The sequence below is a fragment of the Phyllobates terribilis genome, unplaced genomic scaffold, assembly GCF_046119375.1.
Source record: "Phyllobates terribilis strain yellow unplaced genomic scaffold, ASM4611937v1 Scaffold_11__3_contigs__length_659146591, whole genome shotgun sequence".
NCBI lineage: Eukaryota > Metazoa > Chordata > Amphibia > Anura > Dendrobatidae > Phyllobates > Phyllobates terribilis.
In genome coordinates, this window is record NW_027362771.1 from 189,683,820 (window position 1) to 189,706,410 (window position 22,591).

General features: G+C 46.4%; 1 protein-coding gene across 1 annotated transcript in view; it reads left to right on the top strand.

Moving 5' to 3' along the window:
* Nucleotides 1-804: 804 nt before the first annotated feature.
* ASZ1 (ankyrin repeat, SAM and basic leucine zipper domain containing 1) overlaps nt 805-22,591 on the top strand; it is a 135,813-nt gene continuing 114,026 nt past the window's right edge. Inside the window, exons 1-2 of the mRNA XM_073650706.1 lie at nt 805-944; nt 7,057-7,156. Coding sequence (XP_073506807.1) covers nt 849-944; nt 7,057-7,156 — 196 coding nt within the window. The 5' untranslated portion in view covers nt 805-848. The remainder of the gene's footprint in view (nt 945-7,056; nt 7,157-22,591) is intronic.

The following is a 22,591-nucleotide window of genomic DNA, read 5'->3' on the forward strand; positions in this document are numbered from 1 at the left end:
TGCCAGGGAGATGCAGAAAAAATCCGGAGCATTTCTGCATCGTGGGCACATAGCCTTCCACTATTTGCGACTTTTCTAAAAGTTTCCTCACGTCTCCAATGTACTCCAGTCCCCCCAGGAGTCACTTCATGTACCCCAGATATGGTGGCACAATTGTTGCACCATTTTGCAAAACCTGCTACTTCTTGTACTAAAAGATTGTAAAAAAGGCTGAAGACTAAAATACAGAGCACGTTTTGTTTTGGAGCACAATTCACGAACCACGTTCTGGGCGACATTATGATGAATTTTGGGCAAAAAAAAGGCACCGAATGCCACAAGACAGAAAAAAGAAAAGTGACAATAAAATTGCAAATCATTTATTAGGGCCTCCTGGCAAAAGGATCCTACTGTGCCAAAACATGGGAGCCAGACAACGCCCCTAGCAGCCATAGATGCAGTGTGAACAGGGCCTTACATGTAGTAGTACACAATGGGGCGCCTCCTACAGGAGCAGTGTCAGGCATGTCTATGGAGGACCAAAGGGCAGCTGGGCTCTACAACAGGGCACATGGCAACTACAAAATGGCTTGTACAGCAGTCATCTGGAGAGCCACTGAACACACGCCTCTCTAGTGCATGAAGATGTCACCACAGCTCCACAGAAAACGCTTTATCAGAACTGGTGTCTATGGAGACTGAGCATATGAGACACGATACGACGTGACTAGAATAAACCCGACGGGCTGCTCCCAGGAGACATTGCTGCCGCCTCTCCTTGTACCACGGGAGCAGCCGCCAGGGGGCGCAATCTTCCTTGTATCACGTGAAGACGTCGGCAGAGAAGGAAAGCAAGAGACGCGGAGAAGATGGCGGCGTGTAGCTATCATGCGGTCCCCGGGGGCGGAGAGAGCAGCGATAGTGATGACCCGTGGGACCTGGGCGACCATGGGGAGCTGAGCAAGGTACATAGCCTGTCTGTGCTGGGGGCTTCACTAGGTGGACTCTGACGGGCTGTGAGGGCACATTGAGTCGTCATCAAATCCGATAACGTTTCCCATGGGTGTCTTATGCCCCATTGACTTGGTGCGGGGAAAAGTTGATTGTTGTTTTTTTTGTTTGTTTTTTTAACAAAAACAAAAAACTTGAAATGTAACATCTTGGTGAAACAGGATTAGGCCAAGAGCTGTGGCTGCAGTGTGCCCAGGTCTGCTGTATCATAAGCTGAAGGAAATGGTTCTAGTGGGTGCTGGAGCTTGGAGGGCTGGGCTCTAACCCCATTCACTTCCATGGGAGTTACAGAATCCTCCCTGCGTTCCCTCCCTCCTGGTGCGCACACAGTTACAGTATGTGCCCACGATCTGTAGCCGCCTGCGCAAATGAACGTCGCAATTTATTTTTATTTTTTTTCCCCTGCGGACTCTCCTCATAGAGGTTAGGTCTATGGAGAAATGGACATGGTGCGGTCTGGAAAGATGTGCCTCATGTCAGTTTCCACGGGTGATCCGCAGGTGCCCAGATACGCATGGTAGACATGGGATTTCTAGAAATCCATCCACTATGCTGTAACATCTGGACGCTGCGGGTTTGATGCTGCACTCGCAGCATTTCCTGATTGTGGCACATACTCTTAGGCTATGTGCCCACGATGCGTATTTCATGCGTTTTTGGTGCGGAAATTTCCACAGCGTAAACGCATGGTAAGCCTTCTGCCATGGTCCCCTCTGCAATTCCGCACTTTCAATGCCCATGCTGTGCTCAAAAATCCGCAGCATGTCCATTAATTTTGCGGAAGCGCTGCGTTTTCGCCGCCATTGACTTGCATTAGAACGTGCAAATTCCGCAAGACTGCATCTGTACTTGCGTTATTGGCGCGGTCTAATGTGCGGATGGTGCCCGAGTGTGGAGAAGATGAGACTCTCCTCCACACCCAGGTACCATTAAAAGCTGTAAAAACAAGAATAAAATAAAAAATAAAGATTATATTCACCTTCCGACGGCCCCCGGTCTCCTTCCCTCTGCTTGCGTGCAAGACTGAAGGACCTGAGGTGACGTCACAATCATGTGACCGCAGGCCCTTCAGCTTAGTGTCTCGCGATATCCCGGCAGCCAGGAACGAGCCAGGAACGAACGCGGCAGCACACGCCGGGCCATCGGAGGGTAAGTATAGCTTTATTTTTTTATTTAACCATTATTTTACGGTCACACTATATAAATCCATGCTGTTTGCATGGATTTATATAGTGTGACCAAGTTGTCAAGCACTTTCCAAGTGATGCTAAAATCGCCTGGAGAGCGCTTGTCAATCCGCATGCGGAAACGCATGTGAATCCGCATGTATTCCGCAGGAAAAACGCATGTACAATCCGCATGCTTTTTTTTCTGCCAGGGAGATGCAGAAATGCTGCAGACATTTTCTGCATCGTGGGCACATAGCCTTATTCCCACATCAGCAGTGACTGGCTCACTGGGGTTCAGTTCCTCCTGCTTCCTACATGGCTGCCACCATGGCCTCTGGGGTGCCATTAATGGTAAGGCCATGTGTACACATTGAGTATTTGCTGACTTTTTTTTTACCTCAGTATTTGTTCCACCCCTGGCTTAGGCTTACAATCAGAGGAAAAGTAGAATAGAAACACGTCCCCACTTCTGTATTTATCACCCACTCCTGGTTTTGGCTTACAAATACTGATGTATAATACTGACCACATACTGAACGTGAGAATATGGCTTAAGTCTACATCACCCCTCCACCACACAGCAGGCCGGGAGACGTAGCTCAGACTCACCACTGCACTCCAGTGACCATCTTGTAGGCAGGAGGATCTGACCGCCGCTCTCAGTGGACTCCATTGGAGGGCACCAGATAGGATGACTATACATGAGGAATGTATGGCCCCCCTTTCAGTGCGGGGCAGAGGGCCGCTCAAAAATAAAACCGTGGCATTGATGCTGCACCATAACCGTGGTGAATCACTCAGGCTTCCAGTAACTACATTTATATTGTATATGAAAGTCCCCAGACCTCCTCGTATTGAAAGCCGACATTTACGTGTGGTTGTGCCTTTCATCCCTTTGGCAGGCAGTAGTCCGTGCAGGATTTAGGAACTACACTAAATGGCCTCAGGATTCAGACTCCTAAGTGATGGAATTATTGATCAGCAGCGTTACTTACTTAAAGCTTGGGACTTTTCTGATTAGCAGTTCCTGACATGTTGCCTAGTATTTTGTACAACCACCATCCATGTTTTCTGTGCTGCTGAGGAAAAAGAATGCTGAATTCAATGCAGGTGACAGAAATACTTACTTGTGGTCCACAACCACATGCACCTCGATATTTCTTAGAAGTTGGGTACAAGAGTTTTATATAGACTCTTCACCAATGTGTTTTGTGGCTGATCTAAGCAGTCGTGTCCAAGGCTTGTGCCCGTGCCTATGAACTACTTTGGATGTGCCCTTATGTAGCATAACTCAGGAGGAGACAGACCTTTTCTGTCCCTGGAAGCTGTATGACTGGGAAATACATTTTCCTACATGTATAGATGGGGTCATTCAATTGGTACCTATTATTCTTTGCTCTGGAGGCTCCTCCACGTTGCGGGAGTCGCTCTGGAAGCTCCTGTACTTTGCATGATATTCTGCCATCCTGGTTTGTGCAGGGAGAGGAGAAGTCGTCCATTTTCTCCTGCTCCCTTCACATTCCGGGATGTCAGTCGCACCGCTGAGGGCATTCTCCCAGCATGCTGTAGCAATGATTGACAGCAGTCCCTGACTTGCTCGCTGGTTGCAGGCAGAGATAACACAGATGATTAAACTTAGTTTTTAAACACATTTAGCGTTTATGGATAATATAGGCATCGTTAAAGGGGTTGTCTCCATTCAGAAGAATTTTTCCAAGAAATTTTTACTAGTTAAAGCTCAATTTATTTTTTGATTTCCTCTGCCGGGTTCTAGCTGAGTCTCTGCTGATGCTCCAGTGTCTATTGTTCTCTGCAGTTCAGACGTTCCGGTGACAGTGCTGCACACAGCTGAGGTCCGCGACTGCTGATTAGCTCACTGATTGGTTGCTTTGATACTGGCATGACCACTAAGCTCAGTTGTCTGCAGATTATCGACATCGGAAGCAGATGCAGACACTCAGCGCTGGAACTGGGCAGGGTAGATAATAGGAAAAACTCTTCTTAAAGGGGACAAACCTTTTAAAGAGGTTTAGGCTGATAAATCAATACTAATACTTTCTAGTGGTAAAGCCTGATGTTGGGTTCCCTTAAAGGGAGATACATACAGTAGGAAAAAGTTATGCATTATTGCTCAAATATGGTGTGCACCATAATCCCTGACACTTTTATACTAGCTTTCTAAAAAATAGCTGTTATAGAGTAACTCAACTTATTTTTTTATAATTGTGTCCAATATGGAAAGTTATGAAACTTTGCAAATCACTTTATTAGGCAATTTTTTCACTGTTGTAAAAAATTTCAGGCAAGTGGCTTCCAAACCTCTGCTTTTTCCCAGTCTGTTTGCCAGCCTTCATCTGAATTGGTATCTGAATGTACTCATTAGAAGTACAGATGATGGCAATGTCAGCTCAGCAGCACTGTCTCACTAACTCTGGGGAGAAACTGCTGCAGAAGATTGTCCTGATGAGCACAACACTCTGAGGAGGAGACGGGCCCTGGCCACGATGAGCACAGCACTCTGAGGAGGAGACGGGCCCTGGCCACGATGAGCACAGCACTCTGAGGAGGAGACGGGCCCTGGCCACGATGAGCACAGCACTCTGAGGAGGAGACGGGCCCTGGCCACGATGAGCACAGCACTCTGAGGAGGAGACGGGCCCTGGCCACGATGAGCACAGCACTCTGAGGAGGAGACGGGCCCTGGCCACGATGAGCACAGCACTCTGAGGAGGAGACGGGCCCTGGCCACGATGAGCACAGCACTCTGAGGAGGAGACGGGCCCTGGCCACGATGAGCACAGCACTCTGAGGAGGAGACGGGCCCTGGCCACGATGAGCACAGCACTCTGAGGAGGAGACGGGCCCTGGCCACGATGAGCACAGCACTCTGAGGAGGAGACGGGCCCTGGCCACGATGAGCACAGCACTCTGAGGAGGAGACGGGCCCTGGCCACGATGAGCACAGCACTCTGAGGAGGAGACGGGCCCTGGCCACGATGAGCACAGCACTCTGAGGAGGAGACGGGCCCTGGCCACGATGAGCACAGCACTCTGAGGAGGAGACGGGCCCTGGCCACGATGAGCACAGCACTCTGAGGAGGAGACGGGCCCTGGCCACGATGAGCACAACACAAAGCAAGTGAAAATATAAAAGTTCAAATCGCCCCCCTTTCCCCAATTGAAAATAAAGAAATAAAAAGAATACACAAGGTATTGCTGTTTTGTAAAAGCAGGCTGTCGAGTCCTGCGACTCCTCAATTTCCCTGACTCCTGACTCCACAGCACGGCCTCACTACTGAGCATGTACATAGTGTAGGACAGATTCATCCCAACTAAAGGCCTAGACCCTTAGATCAGGAACAGAACAGACATTTATAGGACAGTTCATAACCTTACCAAATTCTTATGAATACATTTACAGCACATACCGCATTGTACTACTGTACCCAATTTATTATATATTTTAGGAGTCTGTCTATTTTATACCAACTCAGACTCCACCAAAATGGACACTGACTCCACAACTCCAACTCCACAGACCTGCCTGGTAAAAGAACGATCCGTCAAAATACATAATTTATCCACCGGACTGGAAAATGCTGAATTGAGGAAAAATATTGAAAACTATTTGTACTTTCACAATAAGAATTCTTAAGCTCATTACAGCTTGCCACCATACTTTATCCTGCATCATGCTGCCTTTCTCTGTATTTCATGTTTTTGTTGGAATTTTGAGTGTAATCATGATTTAACTAAGGTTTTTGCATTATTCCTATTAGTACAGTCTCCTCGCTGTATAGGATTGTATTATAATATTTGGATATAATATTTATCAACATTTATTGGCCTTTTTTGGTGTAAACGTTTTTTTTTACACCAGACTTTTTCCTTAGATTGCCTGTATTATAAAATATTGGTTAATATGTCGGCTTATTTTAGTGTTCCTGATTGGTCAATCTTGTCTTTTATTGGAAATCTAATACACTCTGCTGTAAAAGTCTGATTAATGAGGTGACACTGGCTGATAACCTGTCACTTTCTAATGGTAACGACCCATCGTTCATGGTGATTGTGTAATGTAAATGCGTTGAGCACTGCGTCCAAACACTCGTTCATCGCGCATGAAAAAAATCCGTTCCATCTTTTGAAGATTGGCTAATGTAAATGGAGATTCTTCATCAATTAGACCAGTGATATGGAGAAGTGGAACGATGGCTGTTCAGCTATTTCGTTCACGATTCTCGTCTTGTGTAAACAATTGTCTGACATCGTTTGCTCGTCATGAGTTATGATCACTCATGGTTTAAATGTTTATCTGCTCAAGTAAGCGATCCCTAAGGCTGCGTGCCCACGTTGCGGATTACAAGCGTTTTTGATGCGGAATTTCCGCAGCATAAACGCTTGTTAAACGCTAGGTAATCCGCTCCCCATGGTCCCCAAGGGGATTCCGCAAGTTCTATGCACATGCTGCGGATTTTTCCGCAGCGTTTATGCTGCGTTCAAAAATCCGCAGCATGTCAATTAATTTTGCGTTTCCGCAAGCGGAATTGCCTTGAGCAATGCATAAAAAACGCAAGGCAATTCCGCATTATTAAAAACGCGCGATAAACGCGTGCGGAATTTTCTGCTTCATTTCTGCAACGTGGGCACATAGCCTTACTCAATAAGATATAGCAGGAGATTCAGAAACTACTTAGTGGCAGAAGAGTTGGAGACCTTATTTGATGATTGCATCAGTAGTTAGCCTTCCAGTCGTTGCCTCCATGAGTGGCATTGGGCATACACTTGGAAACTAACTGTAAGGACCATTGTTTGGGGTGTGCATTTTCTCCAGTGGCGGTCTTGTGTGTTGCTAATATACTTCTACAGTGACTATTACTATTCATTCTATTCACAGACTCTCAATACAACGTTGGTCACTGCCAGCAAAGAAGATTCTCTTAAGAATGCTCTCACTACAGGAAATTTGAAGTTAGTCGAAAGTCTCCTAGATTCCGGTAAGATTAATACCCATTTGGAAGTACAGCATTATGTTTATCACATAAATCACAAACCCTTTTTACATTGAATATTAAATGGGTTGGCTCCCTTACAGCAATTAAAGAAGCACTCCTCCCATCAAAGTTTTTATCCTCTTAATCTATTTCAGTCATCATATTATATAGCGCTGTGTTCTTACAATTGCTCATTTTGCCTTTCTACCAGTTAATTCTTCTATTTTCCATTAGTTCTATGGCATGATGTGATTTAAAAACTGACTTTCCGAATCCTTCTAAGCTCTATGTAGAATCAGGAAGTCTCGCTTCCCTGCATGACTCATGAGTCACTGCAAAAGACCTTGGCAGGGGGAGGAGCAGAGCAGCTGGGTCTGGAGTTGAAGAGGGGTGTGACTCATGCAGGAAATAGAGACTTTGTTTTTACATAGAGCAGAGAAAAGAGAAGAATTAGAAGGGTAAAATGAGTAATTGTAAGTACACAGTGCTGTATAATATGATTATTGCAATATATTAAGAGGGTACAAACTTTGATGGAAGTGCTTCTTTAAAGGGGTTTTCTCAGCTTCTTCTATAGGAGTGCACTGATTCTCTGGCTTTCCTGCTTGTTGGGGAGTGATGCTCTCCACCTCTGACAGTTCAGACCAGCGACATTGCATCTCTGGTCTGAACAGTGCACCTCTCTTAGAGAGGTATTAACATTGATAGGGTCCTGGTATTTAGAGAGACACCTTAACGTGGCTACCAGGTACACATGAATTGGCCAATTTATGCGCTAAGATTTCTCATTTATTTATATTTTCTACTGCAGTAGTGCTATTCAAATTTCATATATTTCATGTTTACATACTTAGCGTTACAGTGTGCTGCTTTGTTTGTTGGCTGGATTAAGCTATCAGGTCAGCCTCAGAGCAGCTCTTACAAGCTCTATTGCTCTCTAGCTTGTAAACACTACCCTCCTTCTATGAGGCCAGCCAGACCAGACTTCAGCGGTAGCTTGTGACCCAGGCAACAAGCTGTGAACAAGAAAATTACAAATCCCTCCTTCAAAGAGAATGACGAGTATTTTTAATAACAAGTGAATTGCAAAGTTGCTTGTTTTTACAAACCCTTTGTAACTTTGATGATGACTCTTTAACATTTCCATTGCCTTGTGTTTTTCTTTTTTACTCCAATTTTTCTACCAGTCATTTGCTTTATGCCAGTACCAATCAAGTATAGTTCTTAGGCTATGTGCACATGATGTGGTTTTAATGCGTTTCCGCGGCGGTTTTTCCGTCGCAGAAACGCATTAAAACCGCTTGTTAATAGGTCTGCCATGTATAGCAATGCAAATCCGGATGTGCTGTGCACATGATGTGGAAGTTTCCGCTCCGGATTCGCTTTGTGGCAAAAATTGCAGCAGGACCATTTCTAGCGCGATTCCGCCTCGAATTCATGCCCATCGACTTGCATTGAATCGCAGCAAACCCACAGGTAGAATATCTATACCTGCGGAATTGCTGCGTTTCAATGAAAATCAATAGGCGCGAAACCTCCGAGGAATCGCGCTGCGGGTGGTGCCCGGGTCGGGAGAGGTGGCTGCTACTCCTCTCATCTGACCGCTGCTCTCGCTGATAACAGCCAGAACAACGTGGATGGGAGGAGCAGCAGTCTGCTCTTCCCAGCCCGTGGTAGTAAAAAAAACCAAAAAAAAAACCTGTATACTCACCTGTCCGGCAGCCCCCGGTGTCCTTCTGGTTCCCGGCGGCGATGCTGTCTCTCCGGCTGCCAGCGGTACGCTGCAGGGCGCGGGCTCGCACCCTGCAGTGTACTACCAGGACCTGCGGTGACGTCACTGATCAGCTGATGCCGGTAATCAGCTGTTCAGTCTCGTGACAGATCAGCTGATGCTCACTCTGGGAACATTCGCAAGAATGTTTCCACAGTGTTTAGCTCACCGGGGTTCATCAGCTGATCTTCAACTGATGAACCCCAGTGACCTCCTGCAGCCTGTATACTGACAGAGGGGGTGTAAAATCACGCCATCAATATACAGTGCTGTATTCTACAGCTGTGACATCAGTGATTTCTGATGTCACAGCTGTAGAAGTGACCCGGATCGTCGTGGGACACTCGGTGGTGATCGTGGACTGCGTCTTTGAGGGCGGACACGGTTGTTTGTTATTTTACATTTTTTCAGGAGATCGAGGGCTTTACGGAGGCGTGTAGTAAAAAGAAATTGTGTGTTTTATTTCTTCAAAAAACTTTATTCTGGCCGTGTCTTTTATTGAAAAAGCGGCGACTATTTTACTACGTGGTTAGTAATGGGGGCATCTTATAGACTCCCTCCATTACTAACCTGGGCTTCACATCAGCCACCTATACAAGGCTGACGTGAACCCCAACCCCATTACCCCACTGCCACCACTACAGGGCAGTGGGAAGAGCGAGATTAAGCGCGAGATTTGGCGCATCTTATGGATGCGCCATTTCTGGGTCTACTGAGGGGTGATATTAATAACGGCGGAGGGGGCTAGTATTCAAGGCCCCTTCCCTGGCTATTAATATTAGCCCACAGCTGTCTAGTTTAGCCTTTGCTGGTTAGATTTTATTGGGGATCCCACTTTAATTTTTTTCTGGGGTCCCCATGTAATCTAGCCAGTAAAGGCTAAACAACAGCTGTTGGCTGATATTAATAGCCAGGGAACATTGTTGGCTATTGGCCCCTTCTGCGGCTATTAATATCAGCCCCCAGCGGTCTGTTTCCCCTCTGCTTGTTCTAAAAATGACGCGGGAGCCAATGCAATTTTTTTTTCATTTTAGGCTCTGTGCCCATAATTCAGACGTAGCACCGCTTTGGACGCAAACGTTGCATTCTATTGAACGCTGGTAAATCCACATGTGTTCACTGATTTACATGGATTTACCGCATTCAATACATTTTAGTGGTCAAATTTCTGTTGTGGAGACTAGCGATTTCACAAGAGAATTTGACATGCTGTGGTCCTGAAAGACGCGCCTCTTGTCAGTGTCCACGGGTGATTCGCAACCTCTGTTGCACGCATAGTGGACGTGGGATTTCTAGAGATCCCATTCACTATGTTGTAACATCTGGACGCTGCGGGTTTGACGCTGTATAAACACGCAGCGTCAAACCTGCAGTGGCTCCTGATCGTGGCCACGTACCCAAACTCACCCACAGCATGTCAATTACTGTAGCGGACACGCTAGTCTCCGCTGCAGAGTTTTGACCAATTTGAAGTGTCATTACATGCGGTAGATTCACATGTACCGACAACAAAAATGCAGCATTAGAACACCGCGTTTTGGACGCAACATAAATATGTTGGGTCCAAAGTGCTGCAGAGTGCTGATCGGGGGTGGGGGGAACATAGCGGCTAACGAACCAGCTGTGAGATGTTATTTAATGGCCAGGGACCATGTTTGCCCAATGGCAGCTTCCCAGGCTAAAAAAAACAGCTCACAGCAGCCACATAAATTACATGAATAAAAATGCTAATGAAGATTGGGTGAATGGGACTAGCTGACACTCAGCTCTTTTGTTTTATTGATGTCAAAGTGTCAATCAGACCTTTTCATGACCAAACTTTAAAGTAAAGAAACACACAGACACAGTGTAAACAATTTATTTGAAATACAACAGACCCATTCTTAAATCATTTAAATGAACCAATATACTCACCCCAGTTCTTATGGTAATCCAAGGGCTTAAGCAATATCCCACCAAATAACTTTATCTCCAAAAAGAATTCATTGATGTACAAAAACGCTTAGAAAAACGCATCAAAAACGCATGTAAATCCGCATGCGTTTTTTTTCTGCCAGGGAGAGGCAAAAGCGCTCAATTTCTGCTTAAAATCGTGAATATGTGCACATACCCTTACAGTGTCAGTTTGTGTAATACTAGGGCTTGATTACTGGCATAATATAATACTGCAATGGTTTTGTGACACCTATTGCTAATAGGCAAGTATTTGGCCCTGCCTCTAAAAGGATCTAATGGGTGTACATCTCCAAACCATGGAAACCCTGCCTAGTCCAGTGCGGTCCCTGGCCTGCTTCTCCCCACTCTAATCCTGGACTGGAATGAATAAATAAATGCTGTTATTGCCAATTTTTTTCACTTTCAATAGGAGTAATATTAGAAACTATACCCCACAGTTTCTCCTGTGTGTGGAAATATATATTGTCATGCACCAGTTTTTGGGCGCACAGCTCAAAAGGGAAAGATCGTCATTTGGAGCTCAAATTTGGATGTAATGGTTTCCTTTACCCTATTTGCATATCACAGAGGCCCTGTAACCACTCAAATGTTAAAAGGAGAACACTATTTATCGCACCCAGTGATCATTATAAGGCTACATGCATACATTTTATAAACGGATCCATTTCCGGTACATGACACTCAAATCATGCCCCAAATGTTATCTGTTTTGTGGATCAGACTTGGACATTAACTGCTTCCCTACAGTAGATAAGCGACAGCGCTTGCTGGGCTTTGTGCAGCACCGATGTTTGTCTACGTTCAACAGTGTTGCTGAGATTGGGACCCCCACATACAGTTGTGCTCAAAAGTTTACATACCCCGGCAGAATTTTTGCTTTCTTGGCCTTGTTTCAGAGAATATGAATGATAACAAAAAATCTTTTTCTCCACTCATGGTTATTTGTTGGGTGAATCCATTTATTGTCCAACTACTGTGTTTTCTCTTTTTAAATCTTAATGACAGCCAAAAATATCCAAATGACCTTGATCAAAAGTTCACATACCCTGGTGATTTTGGCCTGATAACATGCTCAGAATTTGACCCAAATGGGTTTGAATGGCTACTAAAGGTAACATCCTCACTTGTGAACTGTTTGCTTGTAATCCGTGCGTGTGCATAAAAGCTGAGTGAGTTTCTGGGATCCAGACAGACTCTTGCATCTTTCATCCAGCCACTGACGTTTCTGGATTGTGAGTCATGGGGAAAGAATTGTCAACGGATCTACGGGAAAAGGTAGTTGAACTGTATAACACAGGGAAGGGATACAATAAAGATATCCAAGGAATTGTTAATGCCAGTCAGCAGCGTTCAAACTGTGATTAACAAATGGAAAATCAGGGGCTCTGTAAAAACCAAACCACGGTCCGGTAGACCAACACAGATTTCGGCCACAACTGTCAGGAAAATTGTTCGGGATGCAAAGAAAAACCCACAAATAACATCAGCTGAAATTCAGGACTCTTTGAAAACTAGCGGTGTGGCTGTTTCAAGATGCACAATAAAGAGGCACTTGAAGAAAAATGGGCTGCATGGTCGAGTCGCCAGAAGAAAGCCATTACTGCGCAAATGCCACAAAGTATCTCGCCTACAATATGCCAAACAGCACAGAGACCAGCCTCAAAACGTCTGGAACAAGGTAATTTGGAGTGATGAGACCAAAACTGAACTTTTTGGCCACAACCATAAACATTTCATTTGGAGAGAGGTCAACAAGGCCTATGATGAAAGGAGTACCATTCCTACAGTAAAGCACGGAGGTGGACCGCTGATGTTTTGGGGATGTGTGAGCTACAAAGGCACAGGAAACTTGGTAAAAGTTGAAGGAAAGATGAATGCAGCACGTTATCATCAAATACTGGAGGCAAATTTGCACTCATCAGCCCGGAAACTGCGCATGGGACTTACTTGGACGTTCCAACCTGACAATGGTCCAAAACATAAGGCTAAGTGGACCTGTCATTGGCTACAGCAGAACAAAGTGAAGGTTCTGAAATGGCCATCTCAGTCTCCTGACCTCAATATCATTGAGCCACTCTGGGGAGATCTCAAGCGCGCAGTTCATGCTAGGCTGCCCAGGAATTTACAGGAACTGGAGGCTTTTTGCCAAGAAGAATAAGCAGCTTTACCATCTGAGAAACTTAAAGGACCTCATCCACAGCTACCACAAAAGACTTCAAGCTGTCATTGATGTAGAACTGGGGTATGTGAACTTTTGATCAGGGTCATTTGGATGATTTTGGGTGTCATTAAGATTTAAAAAGAGAAAACACAGAAGTTTGACAACAAAAGGCTTCACCCAACCAATAACCATGAGTGGAGAAAAAGTTTTTTTTTTTATCATTCATATTCTCTGAAACAAGGCCAAGAAAGCAAAAATTCTGCCGGGGTATGTAAACTTTTGCGCACAACTGTACCTGCTGAATGCTAGCTGTGACCCCTGACCTCATCGAAACCTGATTGGTTCAGGTCCTGATACCGTCACCATCATACCAGACCAGTTTGTTGTAGTAACAAACTTTCCTGAGTGATTTGCCTCATATAAAACACTGTTTCTCCTAATGTTCTGTCAGTGAGCAATCTTGTCCTATTGTAAAAACACAGGCAAATAAATAAATTCCCCCCCTTTCCCAATTAGTCCCATAAGTTTATTAGTTTGGATATGGGGTTAGACAGGGTAGGTGTTTAGTATACTATAAGTTGATTAGATAAATGAGATTGTTTAATATATTTATATTCTTAAAATTAAAATAAATCGTTAGGGTTGATCGCAATTGTTTTACCAATCAATTATTAGTAGTTCCATCAATTGTTTGACTAATCAATCAGTTACGTTAATCAATTAGTAACGTTAGTCAATTAACTACAATAATCAGTTGCTTTAATCAATTTGTTCATTTTTGTACTAATTTACACAAATACTATATACATAATTTGATGGGAATGTATTTTTGACTAAAATATAATACTGTAGAGCAGGGGTCTCAAACTCACCTGGGCATATGGTCCGCACACGGAAAAACATTTAATTTGGGGGGCCGCATTATTTGCATGACAAAGTGACATTTTTAGTGATACCATTTTATTTTCTTTTGAACTGGTCCTCATCTTGCAGACATGGTCTCCCATCCAGGTCCCCCATATTGCAGACATGGTCTCCCATCCAGGTCCCCCCATATTGCAGACATGGTCTCCCATCCAGGTCCCCCCATATTGCAGACATGGTCTCCCATCCAGGTCCCCCCATATTGCAGACATGGTCTCCCATCCAGGTCCCCCCATATTGCAGACATGGTCTCCCATCCAGGTCCCCCCATATTGCAGACATGGTCCCCCATCCTGGTCCTTATCTTGCAGATAAGTCTCCCCCCCCCCATACTGCGCACAGGGTCACACCCCCCCCCCCCAATACTGCGCACAGGTCCCCGGTGCTGTATTTCACATGACAGAGAAACAAAAAAAAAAAGATTCTTACCTGTCCTCCATTCCCTCGGCGTCCTTTGAACACCTGTGGCCCGCAGGCACAGACCCCGTATCGATCGCGGCTCTCTCCAGCAGCCGCCGACATCAGCGCTGTAGTGCAATGTTTTGCCGCGCAGAGAACGGCTCTCTGCACTGCAATACCAGTGCCAGCCGCCGGCCTATCAGAGGCCAGCAGCTGACATCTGCGCATGGCAGTGACGTCATACGCCGCTGCGCTGGGACGCAGATGTCAGCTGCTGGCCTCTGATAGGCCGGCGGCTGGCACTGGAATTGCTGTGCAAAGAGCCGGTCTGTGCGCGGTAATACACTGCATTACAGCACTGATGGCGGCTGCTGGAGAGAGCTGCGATGGTTACGGGGTCTATGTTCCTGCGGGCTGCAAGAAGCAACCGGAGGGGCCGCATGCGGCCCGCGGGCCGCGTGTTTGAGACCCCTGCTGTAGAGTATACATTTATATATAAAAAGTAATAAAATGGCACGTCAGTCTTATACTGGAGAGGAGAGGTATGCCCTTTTATGTTTTGACAGTGAAGAAAGTGTAATGTCAGATGGTGAGGAGGATTTTCGGGGCTTTCGTTTCAGCGACCGTAATAGCTCAGAAATGAGCAGTCATTCTGGTCCATCCTAAAAAATGACAAGGACCAGTACAAGAGAGGCAAATAGCGCTACTGGAGAAACGTCTCCAAATCATGGAACAATGCCCATTACAAGCGCTGTCCCTAGTACTAGTGAACTGGCGCATGCCACATGACCCTTAGGGGCTTTGCCACATGATGTAGCATTTCCCAGATGGGAGGCTTTGAATTCGGCTACACCTTTCATCCCTCATTTTAATGCCATTCCTGCTTTAAATGTGAAGGTGGAAGATTTTGGACCAGTTAATTTTTGTAATTTGTTCGACAGTTTGCTAGAACATATTTTCCTCCAAACAAATGTACAGTACAGACCAAAAGTTCGGACACACCTTCTCATTTAAAGATTTTTCTGTATTTTCATGACTTTGAAAATTGTACATTCACACTGAAGGCATCAAAACTATGAATTAACACATGTGGAATTATATACTTAACAAAAAAGTGTGAAACAACTGAAAATATGTCTTATATTCTAGGTTCTTCAAAGTAGCCCCATTTTGCTTTGATGACTGCTTTGCACACTCTTGGCATTCTCTTGATGAGCTTCATGAGGTAGTCACCGGAAATGGTTTTCATTTCAGAGGTGTGCCCTGTCAGGTTTAATAAGTGGGATTTCTTGCCTTATAAATGGGGTTGGGACCATCAGTTGTGTTGTGCTGAAGTCTGGTGGATACACAGCTGATAGTCCTACTGAATAGACTGTTAGCTGCTTTTTTCTTGCCATAATACAAATTCTAAGTAAAAAAAAAAATGAGTGGCCATCATTACTTTAAGAAATGAAGGTCAGTCAGTGCGAAAAATTGGGAAAACTTTGAAAGTGTCCCCAAGTGCAGTTGCAAAAACCATCAAGCGCTACAAAGAAACTGGCTCACATGAGGATTGCCCCAGGAAAGGAAGACCAAGAGTCACCTCTACTTCTGAGGATAAGTTTATCCGAGTCACCAGCCTCAGAAATCACAGGTTAAAAGCAGCTCAGATTAGAGACCAGGTCAATGCCACACAGTTCTAGCAGCAGACACATCTCTTCAACAACTGTTAAGAGGAGACTTTGTGCAGCAGGCCTTCATGGTAAAATAGCTGCTAGGAAACCACTGCTAAGGACAGGCAACAAGCAGAAGAGACTTGTTTGAGCTAAAGAACACAAGGAATGGACATTAGACCAGTGGAAATCTGTGGTTTGGTCTGATGAGTCCAAATTTGAGATCTTTGGTTCCTACCACCGTGTCTTTGTGCGACCAGAAAAGGTGAACGGATGGACTCTACATGCCTGGTTCCCACCGTGAAGCATGGAGGAGGAGGTGTGATGGTGTGGGGGAGTTTTGCTGGTGACACTGTTGGGGATTTATTCAAAATTGAAGGCATACTGAACCAGATGGCTACCACAGCATCTTGCAGCGGCATGCTATTCCATCCGATTTGCGTTTAGTTGGGCCATCATTTATTTTTCAACAGGACAATGACCCCAAACACACTAGGTCAAATTTATGGACACTAACTAATCTTCCTGAAATGAAGAAAACAATTTTAGTACTTAGATTTGCCATGATTTCTCCAGCAACCATCCTAGGGCTATGAAAATCTCAATTTCTAAATCACAATTCCAGAGGGTCAACAGAATAGTCACCAGTGAACCACTGAGACAAATAAGGACTCAGGAGATGAGGGATAAATATCTGGAAAGAGGGTATCCCCCAACCATCTTACAACAACTAGAGACCGATTCACCATCTAACCGCACCACCACCCTAGACCGAATTCCATTTGTCTATACCTGCCATCTGTATGTGTACATCCTCCATAAGGCCATACATAAGCTTTGGAACATATTAGGGACAGGTTACACCAAAATCACCGCTTTCCAGAAGCCGTTCTTACCATGTTTCAAGAGCGCACCCAATTTAAAGGACTCATTAGTACGGGCCGACATAGGCACAAAGCGACAGGGACCACAACAAAGGTTCATACAAAACCCCAAAATGGGAACGTTCCCATGCCTCCAGTGTAGACAATGTAACAACTTAAGAGGCAATTTGGTTCACCATCCACAGACGGGCAAAAAGTATTTAATAAAAAAAAATTCTCCTTCCCCCATGACTGCACCACGGAGAGAGGGGATCCGCCCTTCAAGGACAGGAAACACAGATAAGAAGGGCAGTACCTCTCTCCCGCATCAGTTTGTTTCCTGTCCTTGACTAGGACCTACAGGAGAAGAAGGAACAAAAGGAAAAGGAAAGGAAAAAGAAAAGAAGAACAATACGTATTTGCCAGGCCCGGCCAGACCGGTTCAGGTAGCGGGGGTTTCCTGCCTCGGCTGGTGCGGTTTCCTGTAGCGCCACTGCTGGGGTCAGTGGGCCTCTAGGGTGGCAGGGAGACGCAGTGCAGGAGAAGATTGGAGCCGCCGCGTTCTCCAGTGGTGTCGGGGCCCAGGTCGGTGAGTATGCCTGGCCTTCCGGGGCCCAGGTCGGTGAGTATGCCTGGCCTTCCGGGGCCCAGGTCGGTGAGTATGCCTGGCCTTCCGGGGCCCAGGTCGGTGAGTATGCCTGGCCTTCCGGGGCCCAGGTCGGTGAGTATGCCTGGCCTTCCGGGGCCCAGGTCGGTGAGTATGCCTGGCCTTCCGGGGACCATTGCGGAGCGCGTGCGCCGAACGCCTCCCTGATGTCTGAGGAGTCGACGTGTCAGGGCGCTCGCGGCCGCTGGACGCCTCCCCTCTGACGCGAGCCGCAATGCACCACAGGGTGTCGGCGGGCTGGCCGCGCGCACCGGAAGTGACGCGCGCCGCGATGCCCTCTGGGAGCGGCACGCTTGTATGCGCGCGTGGGAAACCGGGGGACGGTTTGCCCAGCAGAAGGAAGCGTTTGGGGGGGGGGGGGGGCGATGGCAAAAGAGACTATGCAACTCGTGCATTGAACAAACAATTTGTGAGGAGACCCCTAAGTCCGCCTCAGAGCTCAGATCCCTGATTAAATCCAAGGTCGAGGATACCTTCAAGTCCCTGCAGAAGGGGGGAAAAGAAACGAGAAAAAAACAGGAATCTATCCCCTGTATCAGGATCTAGCAGTTCGGACGGGGAGGTGGTAGACTCAGATTCGTCCTGTTTATCGTCGTACTCGTCATCTTCTGAGGGTGGGGATCGTAGCTGTTTCCCTATAGAGGGTACGGATAATTTATTAAGGCAGTCAGGTCCACTATGGGGTTGGTAGATCCTCGCCCTTAGAAATCAGTCCAGGATATGATGTTTAGTGGCCTGGAACAGAGGAAAAGATCTTTTCCTCTCAATGATAAAGTCCACTCCCTGATTAAGAGAGAATGGAAAAAGCCGGAAAGGAAGGGTTTGTTGTCCCCTAAGAGAAAATGTCCCTTTGAGGACCCGGTGTGCTCATTCTGGGGGAAGGCGCCAAAGTTAGACATTGCAATACCTAAAGCCTCTAAAAAATTTTCCCTGTCATTTGAAGACATGGGGGTGCTAAAAGACCCAATGGACAAAAAAGCGGACTCCTTCCTGAAAGGAGCTTGGGAGGCGGCAGGAAGAGGGTTAAAACCCGCAGTGGCAGCCACATGTACAGACAGATGTTTAATGGTCTGGCTAGATCAGCTAGAGGTGCAACTTAGAAACAAAACGTCAAGGGATGATATACTAGGCTCCATCCCAGTAATGAAAGGCGCAGCAGCTTTTTTGGCTGACGCTTCAGCCAATTCCGTCAGACTGGCAGCCAGGGCTGCGAGCTTCTCTAACGCAGCCAGGCGGACCCTCTGGCTTAAATGCTGGCCAGGTGACCTCCAAACCAAATCTAGACTGCGTTCCATTCCTTGCAAGGGGAAATTCCTATTTGGATCTACTCTGGATGATATCCTTGACTAAGCTGGGGATAACAAGAAACTCTTCCGGTCCTCTCCGGTACTTCATACAGGAAGTCCTTTCGGAGCAGGAAATTTATGCGCAGGAAATCCCCCAAAGATCAGGATAGGTAGGAGGATAGGAAGAAAAAGGCCAAAGGGTTTATGTTTAAGAGGCCCCCCCCAGTGATAACAGGAAGCCCGCCCAATGAGAGTCTGCCCCAGGTGTGTGGTGTGGTGGGGGGGGGGGGGCTTCTTCTTTTCCTCCCAGCCTGGGAAAAAATATCAAACAGCCCTTGGATTTTAGACCTGATAAAAACAGGACTAAAATTCCAGTTCCACTCCATTCCCCGTCCGAACTTTATCATAACCCCCATGAGGTCATCAGGGGTAGAACAACTAGCACTAGAACAGGAAATTCTAGGCCTAATAGAGAAAGCAGTCCTTCAGGAAGTCCCTGCACAGGAGGAAGGCGAAGGATTCTACTCCCCTCTGTTCCTCAGGAAAAAAACAGACGGGACATTAAGGACAATTGTAAACCTGAAAAAATTGAACAAATTTCTAAAAGTGCAAACCTTCAAGATGGAGTCGATAAAATCGTCAGTGAAATTATTGTTCCCAGACTGTTTTATGGCTGTCCTGGATCTCAAGGATGCCTATTATCACATCCCCATACGCAGAGACTACCAGAAATTCCTGAGAGTAGCAATATCGCTGAAAGGAATAGTCAAACACTACCAGTATCTGGCCCTCCCCTTCGGTCTAGCGATAGCCCCAAGGGTTTTCACAAAAATAGTGGCAGAGGTAATGGCCCATCTGAGGGAGCAAAACATCCTCATCACCCCGTACCTGGACGATCTGCTAATAGTAGGCAACTCGTTCAGCCATTGCAAGGACCATCTAGCAAGGCTCATGAGTTCCTTGACGAATTTAGGCTGGCTTCTGAACCTAAGAAAGTCCAGGTTGGAGCCGGATCAAGTGCAAGAATATCTAGGTATCCTATTAGATTCAAGGAATCAGGAATGCCGCCTCCCGGCAGGGAAAATCCAGAACATGATAGCCCGGATATCTCATGTGAAAGACCATCCCTCTGACTCTGCGGGGAGCAATGTCCCTTCTAGGTTCCCTGACTGCTTGTATCCCGGGGGTCCTTGGGGGCAGAAAAGTCACTAAAAGGGCGCTTAGAAGGTCGGCTAATTTTGTCATCAAAAACCTTGCTTTCCCTAACATGGTGGACGGAGGTGGACAATTTAACCAGAGGCGTTCCATGGACAATCTCAGCGTCGCAGGTCCTAACTACAGATGCAAGCCCCAGGGGGTGGAGGGCTCACCTAAACAACCAAATAGCTCAGAGGGTCTGGTCAGAGGATTTGGAAGGGGTATTTTCCAACATGAAGGAACTTCTGGCAGTAAAATTCGCTGTCTCAAAATTCCGAAACACCCTACGGGGACACCATGTAAGGGTTTCTTCAGACAACAAAGTAGTAATGGCATATTTAAATCGCCGGGGGGGGGGGGGGACCCGGCCCATTCTCTACTACAGGTGTTAAAATCCATCCTCCAGGTAGCAGAGAACAATTTGGAGTCCCTGTCTGCACTCCACATAAAAGGAACAGAAAATATCACAGCAGACTTCCTGAGCAGGACCCAGCTGAGACAGGGCGAATGGAAGCTGAATCAGTTGGTGTTCAACCAACTCACGGAATTTTGGGGGAACCCTTCCATAGACCTATTCGCCAACTGGCAGAACAAAAAAGTGGACATATTCTGCTCAATCAGCCCCAAGGGGAACCCAGCGGCATTAGATGCCTTCTCAATCCCATGGAACCACCAGCTAGCCTATGCCTTTCCTCCGATCGCTCTGATTCCGGCGGTTCTGAGGAAAGTCAGGGAAGACCAGGCAAACATAATTCTGATAGCCCCCTTCTGGCCGGAGAGGCCCTGGTTTTCCTTGCTGAGGATAATGTCCACCTCCGACCCCTGGGTTCTTCCGGAGATTCCGGATCTCCTTTTCCAGGGACCGATCCTCCACCCTCAGGTAGCAAATCTACACTTAACAGCCTGGATTTTGAGAGGGCGCTATTAAGGGATAGAGGGTTTTCCCCAAATTTAATCTCCACTCTACTTCAGCGTAGGAAACCCATAACCACCAGACTTTACGGTAAAACCTGGAAAAAATTTCATTTGCTGGGTCGAAGGTACTAGGGGAGGCCCCTATTGCTTCCATCTTAAGAGTTCCTGCAAAAGGGGTTTGAGCGGGGTCTGGCCACAAGCACTCTAAAGGTTCAGGTGGCAGCACTAGGAGCTCTATACAACTTTTACCTGGCCAGAAATAGGTGGATTTCTAGGTTCATCAAGGCATCACACAGGTCTAGGCCCATCCCCTCCCGTAATACTCCTCCTTGGGACTTAAATTTAGTTCTTTTAGCCCTAACCAAACATCCCTTTGAACAGTTAGCGGATGCATCTCTAAAAGTCCGATCTCTTAAGACATCTCTCTTAGTAGCCCTCACATCGGCACGTAGAGTTAGCGACATACAAGCCTTATCAGCAGGGCCCCCCTTTACGCAAATTCTAGAGGACAGGGTGACACTTAGGACTGACCCAGCATACCTTCCTAAGGTGGGATCACACTTCCATAGATTGCAGGAGGTCACCCTCCCTTCCTTTTGCTGGAATCCCAAAAACAGAAGGTGCATTATCCAGTACTTAGAGGCCACAAAGGAGTATAGGAAGGACAGGTCTCTTTTTTTTGTGTGCTTCCAGGGTCCTCGGAAGGGACAGAAAGCTTCCAAGGGCACACTGGCGAGGTGGATAAGGGACGCGATCTCCCTGGCATACTCATCTAGCGGGGAGAACGCCCCGGAGGATTTAAAGGCTCACTCGACTAGGGCAGTGGCAGCCTCCTGGACGGAGAAAGCCGGTGCTTCAATTGAACAGATATGTAGAGCTGCAACCTGGTCTTCCCCTTCTACATTCTTTAAGCACTACCGGCTGGATCTAACCTCTTCTTCGGACCTTACCTTTGGTACAAGGGTTCTGGAAGCGGTGGTCCCTCCCTAAACGACACTTCTCTGCAATTCTCTCCGTGGTGCCGGTAACGGGATTTCTCAGAGCCCATGACGGCACCCGTACATTCCCTCCCTTCACACATGGGTGTGCACATTTAATTATTACCTATATTTAGTCACAAGGTGTGTCTGGTAAACTTCTTAAAAATGTTAAAATTTGTGTTACTAACCTGGGGGTCCTCTCTGTGCTCTGTAAACAACTGATGCAGAAGAGAGGTACTGCCCTTTTTATCTGTAGGTTTCCTGTCCTTGAAGGGCAGATCCCCTCTCTCCGTGGTGCGGTCATGGGCTCTGAGAAATCCCGTTACCGGTAAGTAACTACGTCTTTTCACTTGTGACACCGCCTCTGTCGTGTATCTAATCAAATGTCCTTGTGGTTTGATCCACGTGGGGGAGACCACTCAGTCGATCAAGGATAGAATTTCGAAACACAAATCCACAATACGTTGCAAAAATCTGTTGCTACCCATTCCGCTGCACTTTATAACAGCGGGACATAACTTTTCCCAATTAGAATATCAAGTATTAGAACAGGTTCTTCCACCACGCTGGGGGGGTGACCGTATACTGTGATCAATTATTATCACCTGTTGGACTGCATTAAAAATCATTGCATATTTACTTATTCGAGTGCGAAGGTTTTTTACAT